Source organism: Adiantum capillus-veneris, chromosome 22 (assembly GCF_014529385.1).
Source record: "Adiantum capillus-veneris isolate H3 chromosome 22, ASM1452938v2, whole genome shotgun sequence".
Lineage (NCBI taxonomy): Eukaryota > Viridiplantae > Streptophyta > Polypodiopsida > Polypodiales > Pteridaceae > Adiantum > Adiantum capillus-veneris.
Genome location: NC_140952.1, coordinates 114,424,199 through 114,432,409, shown reverse-complemented (window position 1 = coordinate 114,432,409; position 8,211 = coordinate 114,424,199). Strand labels below are relative to the sequence as shown.

Here is an 8,211-nt window from a genome sequence, read left to right as displayed (position 1 = left end):
AGTAATGAACTAAAACAGATCATGCTCTCGTTCTGTAGGACAACAGCTTTGGGTCATGACCAGCTGCACTAATTCGTAGTTAATATAGATGGTACCAGTACTAAAGGAAGGCAGTTCCCCCATAGTTTAATTAACCCAAAGATAAATAATCATCATGCTTTTAACAATAATGTTGCATAGATTACCAATGAGTGAAGACCACATCACTAATACATACATAGTGTTGAAATTACAACTAAAGGGCACTAGAGAAGGAGCAAATTGCTCAATCAGTCTCATAATGCATAGGACCCGTATCAAGCCAAAACGTATTGTCAACAACAACGACATGTAGACACAAAATCGAGGCAAATCATAGGGAGTTAATACTAATTTATGACAGGCTCCTCATGCAACATCAAGGAAACCTTATATATGTAGGAAAACCTTAATGCTACAGTAAATCATCAAGGGTTGATCGATAAACTGACCAGAATATTTTATTATGCATGCTACAAAAAAATTATCAGGCTGAATCCTATAGTAACTTAAAAACAAAAAATCCAAGATACAATATCATTCACCAAATATCTATCTAACTAGGTATTACCGCAGGGGCTAGAGTAGTGCACACACATGGTTTACATGAATTTGTCCTCCTAAGCTTCCACGTAAGTAAAGGTTGTTCACACACAACACAAAGTACAACAAAGCTCACACACTTTGTCTCACGTTAAGGATGTGCCGTGGAATTTTTTTTGGCATATCAATGAGACATGTTTTAGCGAGGTAGGCCTATGTATGTAAGTAGGATATGTTCAACTATCCATAACTTGTGTGACTAAGTCTTTTTCTATAGCTGGTCTCCATAGGAAATCTCTTGGAAGTGTCTGGCAAAAAACTTATGCATAACTCAATTATGTATACAATGACGGAAGTCTTACGCTCAATCACTTCCAAAAACATTACTAATTGTTCTAGTCCAAAAATGCACACAGAAGATCACATTGTAGTTCATAAAAGTGATGTAGCACTCAAATACACGGTGAGCGAAATTTATGGTTCAACTAGAAGCAATGCCTCTCATTATGGCAATAGATGTTCGACCTAGCATCTTTCATGTATTGCTAGGTCAACAATATTGCAACAAACTAGTGAAATGATTTCTTTGTTCATAAGGGGCAAGATTCAAAGACTGGAGGGAGGCTTGGATTAACCACTCTGGTTGACTTTCCTATTGTCAGGAGAACAAAACAAAGCATCGCTTTGCAAGCTCATTTGGGGCTACATTAATCAAACACTGAACATCAAAACACAAAATAGTGCTAGGCAGTATGCTTCTACCTGTTGAATTCCTCGATGCCATCAACTCACCAAGCTTGAAAGTATTGTATGGTAGCTCCACAAAAAATCCTCAACAACATTACTACCTCCATAAGTTCAGACAAAAAGAATAAGACTGACATAAAAAAAATACTGTACATTTACACGATAAGAAAGCAATAATAAATTCTAATTCACCACAAATCAACACTCCACAAAATTAAAAACCTAGGCCACAAAATAAAAAAACCTAGACTTAGTGCAATCCCACCTACAAATTTTGAAATTTACATCAAAATTGTAAATGTGAAGGTGAGAAAACCTACAAAATTTAATGTAATCCCACCTAAAAATTTTGAAATTTACATCAATATTATAAATTGGAAGAAGGTGAGATCATCTACAAAAATTAGTGTAAAAATCTTCAAATATAGCCAATAGGAGGAGTTTTTCAAAGTGCATGCCTCCAAGATTTAGGGAGAGTTTATTTCAAGCACTGCCACAGATTCAGATCAATCAGCAACAGAACGTGGAAATTTACATCCAATGTCAATACTAGCCTTTAGCCAGAAGCTGGTGGATTTGACTACATTTGTTACAAGCACCTGTCTCATAGCTTACTAATGTTTAATATAGCTCTGAATTTTGTAAAAGAAATCACTGTCACATTCATGGCACTTGCCAAAGGGCTGGCAGCGGCAACTAGCCCCATGCAGAAGATCTTGCAACATATTCGCAACACCTTTGAAGACCGGTAGCACAATGCCATGAGCATCTCTCAACTAAGTATGCCAGTGTTCCGGAAAAGCTTCTTAGCTTACAATCATGCCACTTGAAGAGTCAATAATTCCTGTCCAAAGGAAGAGGAAAAGGAAATAATCCTCCTAAAATTTGAAACAAGTGTTAAAATGTGAGAAAATAGCTCAAATTCCGAAATTTTCCTCTTTGGAAAAACATACAAAGGAATTTTGTATTGGTTAGGAAAATGATTTTGCCCAAACACTTGAATATGTTCCTTAGTTTTCTTAGCCGAACCCTGGCGCGTACCTCGACCAAATAATTGCTACTTTCAGAGTCCGAACAATTATTTGATGTCTGCTTTGCCTGGAAATCTATGACAAATTGAGAACGAAGAAATGCTTTGCAGCATATGGTTGGAATGTTGCGAAAGCCTTCTAGTCTCCCACTTAAACTTTCAATTCTTCTTTAAAGAGGATTCAAGATGTTGCCTGACCGATTTGCCAAGTTCCTTGAAATCTTCAATCTATAACCACAACGAAGGTTTGGTTAAAAAAAACTTGCAAAAGTATGTGAAGAGAACTAAAGAATGCATTATGTTTTCTTGAAATTTAGCCCTAAAACAGAACCCAAGTCTTGCAACTCTTACAATGTCATTGCAAACATGATCCATTTTTTAACAGTTCAACTATTTAGGTCTCTATCACCCATTGGTACCCATGAATCACATTTTGCCTGTGAATGGTGAAAAAAATCAACCATTAAAGCATTTTCTGCAGGTGAAGCAAACACCGATTCACTAAAAACAAGTCAGTCTCAATCGTAATCTCTCAAAGTTTTTCAAAATCCAGCAATTAACACTTAATTGCAATGACCATAGTTGAAATGTTCGGAGTGACACAAAACATTCACCTTTGGCAATGGAATGTTTTGCAGCGGCTCACTTCTTCCTCCAGCCTTTATATACTGCCAGGCTTGAAATGCTTAAACATATCAAAGTGCAGTGGAAGGAATAGTGACACAGGACCACATAAGAATGAGGGAGGAAAAGAGGAGAGCCAAAAATGAGAGAGAGGAGAGGGAGAGATGGGAAAAGCCCTCCTGAGCAAACTCTGCTAAAGAGATTGTAACCAGAAGGGCACTACGTGCCGTTGAAAAGAAATAGTGGAAACAACTTTAACACGCTTAAACTGAAAAGAGAACACAGACTGGATTGATGCGTCTACGACGCTCTGTGTTGTATCGAGAGTCTGTGTACATGTAAATCTGTTGCAGTAGTGTGGACTACTAACAACTAGACTATCCATGAGGACGAATCTAAGACTCAAGGTTCACATGAGTTGATGTAACAGGCTTGAAACATAGTCACCCGAAACCAGAAATCGGAACGGGGAGCGGGGAATGGCAACTTGCATGAAACGCCATTCCTTCTTATGGATACTCACGTGTGAAGCACGGAACAGGAAGCTAGAATGGGAACGGGGAACGGAGACCCAAAAATGGCCATTCCCTATAACTATGGCTCCGATACCCAAGCGAGAAATCAATAGCAACACAAACAGAAACTGCAACAAATTGTAATTGAATAGATGGAGAGAGAGAGAGAGAGAGAGAGAGACAGAGAGAGAGGGAGGGAATCGACTCCGCCACTTCGTAATGCACTGGTCCAAAGTTTGTCGCCCCTTTCGGTACTTCTTTCTTTATTGATAATCACATAGTACAACTGCTGGCGAGGTGAGCTCTGCCATTGGTAGCCTAGCACAATCGGCAAGAGACTCACCCGCCAGGCTTTTGTAAAGGTACAAGAGGGCGGTCCGTACAACACACCATTGTGTCCACAAAAGCGGTCGAGTAAGTGATCTTTATGTCCAGCCCTTCAATGTCCAGTGCAAGTAGCATGTTGCGTGTCGGTTTGTAACATACGCTCCTTGAAAGAAGAGTAATCGCCCTCAATTATGTCTGCAAAACAAACAAAGGACAGAAACTAGCTCAATAGACATTGACTCTATATACACAAGCACCAGACTGCACACATCTAGCACTTGCACAAAGACACCAGTCACTAAACATTCATCATCACATTCACATCATTTATCCCCATCAAGATTTCACATACGAATGATCATTGTAGCTTATTTAGCAATAACATGTACGAGATCAAGAAATCCTAATCTTCTTTGATGGAGGAGCTTCATTTCACCCGAATTGGCGGCTTGACTTGGAATAACACCTGAAGAAATGGGACCACCAATAGAGGTGGTTTTGGCGGCACCAGGGCATGATGTCACCATTACACCAATCATAGGCAAATTTTGGTTGCATTGCAAGGAGTATCTAGGGCACGAGAACTTTTTGTTATTGATGGCATCTCTTGAATTCGTTCGGTCGGTCCCAGTTTCTCCTTCCAGGGACAAGTGTTAGTATGTGAGGGCTGTCGAGATGTGTTTATCAATGTCTAGCCTTGGGTTTGGCTTTTGTTTCCATGCCATGTGGGCTCCTGCTGCCTGTGGGCTTCCGCTGTCCAGAGCTGTAACAGACTTGGGCACCCCAAGTTGAAAATCTGGCACGACACACGAGAGAGAATCGCTTTAAAATACTTCACACTTAATTCACAGATCAATTGAGTCAACACGTCCCAACGTAGTTCCGTGCCTAGAGATTATTGGTCCCAAAGAATGGCACCCCTTTCAATATTTCTTTTTGTATTAATGCTTGACCAAAGTACAATTGCCCACGGGTCCTCTTTGCTCACTGGCTCGTCAGCACATGTGAGCCAAGAGAGGCCCCGGGGTCTTATTTAAAGGCCCTTGGCCATGGAAAAACAGTACATGAAAAGCTTCCAAACTCAAAAGCACTTGGCTCCAAAAGCCCTAACGCCCAAAGCAACCAGCACGTTTTGCGGAATTCCGTAGACTTGCCACGTCAGCACAACCAGCGCGTTCTACAGATTTTCATACGGCCAACCACGTCAGCACTCCAACGCGTTTTACAGATTTCTATACGGTCAGCCCCCCAGCCTTTTTACTTATGCTAGTATCCCCAAGGCCCTGTTGGCAGGTGCCCATAAGTTGGGACCACTTATCAGTGGTCTACTAGGCATGCCACATCATCAGTTTGTGACATACCCCCCTCCTGAAAGAATTGTATCGTCCTCGATTACACCTGCAAGACAGACAGAGGCCATAAACCTGTTCAGTAGACACTGACTCTAAGTACCGACGCACTAGACAACACAAATCTAGCACTTGCACAAAGACGACTCAGTCAATGCACATTCAAATCATATCAATCACATAAAAATTGATTCCAGATCTAAGACCATGATTCCTGGCAACGTATTTAGCAATCGCATCTAGATCCACATCGAACCTCATTCATGTCGGATTAGCTAATTCTTATTGTGATCATGTCTATAGATTCTTAAGACCGAATGCTGCAATCATTTCGTCTTTCAAACCTGTACTCAAACAAAATCGCACGAGAGAGTACACATCAATTAGATTCAAGTTCGGTAATTCCCATTTTCACTTTCCTTATTCATAAAGTCATACAACAGAATATTGTCACCACATCAGTATCCTTGAAATCCATCAGTGACTTTATTCCATCCAGTTAATCTGTGACAAAGGAGCGGAGTGACTCCCCTCTCGTGTAGTCCCGTCTGCACCAGATTCAACCCTCCTGATCTGCGGGAGCTATCGGAATAGATGCAGCTAAGCCAAAAGCCTCAAGGTAAAGTTCCAAAATCTAAGGAGTATCTGCTAGGTCCTCCTCCATCCACTTCGCATCCAATGTCGGATAGTTCTTGAATTTCACTAAGAACGCCGAATCACTTTACCTTTCACTTTCTCTTCTTTATGGGACAGTATCTGTTCCAGAACAAGTATCTCCTCGCTCTCTTCCACTTCAGGTTGCTCATCAAGCTCCCTGTCAATTGGCACCTCACCCTTAAAAGGTTTCAAGAGACTCACATGAAAAGCATTGTGAATTTTCCAAGTGTTTGGCAACTTGAGTCTGAAGGATACATCATTTATCTTTTTTTGAATCTGGAAAGGGCCATAATACCTCATGCTGAGAGTCACAAATTGATGACATGGCATGACCACCCGGGCAGCCTGACGTGGCATAAATCCTAGAAAACGCGCTGACATGCTGACGTGGCAAGTAGTCCGCATTTCACGCTGACAGATGCTAACATGGCACACTGTACGAAGGTCCATAATTTGCGCTGATAGTGCTAACATAGCAGCCCGAAAATTGCGTTGACTACTTTTGGCAGTTTATTACTTTTGGGACAGTTTTCTTTTGAGTTTGATGATTTTTGGGGCTCTGCTTTTGGGCATCCCTTGTAAGAATAAAAGGAGCCCAAGGGCCTCACTTTTCAGAGCATCTGGACGTAGAGTCCGAGAGCAAAGGACCCCTTCGGGTGTTGTACTTTGAAGAAATACCGAAACAGGCGCCAAGTTTTGGGGCCAATACCTCTGGGCACGGAACTACGCAGGGCCGTGTCGACTCGATTATTAAAGTGTGATAAAGTTGTGAAGTGTTTTAAGTGATTCGGTGTCATGTCAGATTCTCTGCTTGGGGTGCCCAAGACTGTGACGCTGAGCTTTGGAAAAAGCCGCTCCTTTCCCTTACGTTTCCTTAGGTGTGCCTTCTCAAAACATAAGAGCACCCAATCATCTTCCTTCAACCTCAAGCAGCATCTATGTCTATCTGTTGCCTTCTTGTGCCATTCTTTGGCATACTAAACAACTACAAACAAAGTCATCCACATCCTTTTTGAGCCTCGACCAATAGAAGTAACGCTCCACACCCTTCAAGGTGGTATCTATGCCGCGATGACCCGTAAAAGGTGGACAATGGCACTCTATCGAGACCTTTTCCCTCAAAGGTTGTGTAACACACAACATCGTTTTCCGCATCAAATAGTCATCCCACATGGAATAGCCTGAAACAGTCTCCCCATTTTGTATCCGGGTAAAAATGTTAGCAAAGTCAGGATCTGTGGCATACTGGTCAACCATATCCTCGAAGCTTTGGTGGTGAATGGTGGAAATAGCCAGAACCAAGGACTTCCGAGACAATGCATCTACCACTAAGTTCTCTGTCCCTGAACATGGACAATCTGAAAGTGAAACTGTGACAAGATGTTAGCCCATCACATTTGCTTTTCCGAAAGAGGATGTTAGCCCATCGCATCTGCTTTTCTGAAAGCTGCTTCTGTGACAAGGAGTAGCGTAAACTCTGATGATCCGTAAAGACTGTGAAATCAAGTCCGAGTAAATAGTGTCGCTATTGTGTAAGAGCATGGATCACTGCCCATAGCTCTTTCTCATAGATCTGTGCTACCAACTATGGCCGTGAAAACATCTTGCTTTCGTAAGCAATGACATGGCCTTCTTGCATCAAAATTGCTCCCAGACTACGACCACAAGTGTCACAATAAACTTCGAATGGCTTTTGCAAGTCTGGCAAAGCCAACACTGGTCCAGTAGTCGATTTTTCTTTGAGCGTCTCAAAAGCGGCCACCTCTGTCGGTCCCCCTTTTTGAGTCAATAAATGCAAAGGTGAAGCTATCTCTGCAAACTTTCGAATGAACCGCCAATAATAAGAGCACAAGCCCAAAAAGCTTTGAACTTCATGAACATTCTTTAGGTCAGGCCAATCACGGATAGTCTCAATTTTGGTTGGGTCCATCTGCACTCCTTCTGCTAAGACGATGTGCCCCAGGAAATGTATCTCCAGCAAGAAAACCTACATTTTTTGGCATTGATAACCAATCTATGCTTCCGTAACGCTTGAAAGACCTGTAGCAGATGATGTATGTACTCTGCTTCATTCTTGGAGAAAACTATAATGTCATCAAAGAAAGTGTCCACAAAAGATCGATACTCTCAAAAAATCCTAACCATCATCTGATTAAATGTTGTGAAAGAAGTTGGCCTTGGCTCCTCCATCAAAAAAATGAGGGCTTCTTTATCTTTCACTTTGCCCCAAGAGCGGCAAAGTTTTGTACTTTCGTTTATCTGATTCGGGTCGAGCCCCACGCAATGTGGTACCAGATCTGCTTTCATCTGTTCTTTTCTTCCGCACTCAGTTGTTGCTCTATAACTCTCAAATTTATGTTCTTTGGTTCATCTTCTTTTCAAGAGTTCTTATCCATCTCTT

The 8,211-nt window shown here is 41.6% G+C and overlaps 1 protein-coding gene across 3 annotated transcripts in view; it reads right to left on the bottom strand.

The window, feature by feature from the left end:
• Nucleotides 1-1,693: 1,693 nt before the first annotated feature.
• Nucleotides 1,694-8,211, bottom strand: part of LOC147430050 (uncharacterized) — a 50,081-nt gene continuing 43,563 nt past the window's right edge. The window contains exons 2-3 of one of the 3 annotated variants that reach the window (XR_015185834.1): nucleotides 2,350-2,566; nucleotides 1,694-2,186 (exon numbers count right to left, since the gene is read on the bottom strand). Coding sequence is in view for 1 of the 3 variants with exons in the window: in XM_086495433.1 (XP_086351559.1) it covers nucleotides 3,994-3,999 (6 nt within the window). In the remaining 2 variants the exon portion in view is untranslated. Of the gene's footprint in view, nucleotides 2,187-2,349; nucleotides 2,567-3,702; nucleotides 4,000-8,211 lie in introns of those variants that run through there. The other 2 variants (XR_015185833.1, XM_086495433.1) reach the window with 2 other exon arrangements.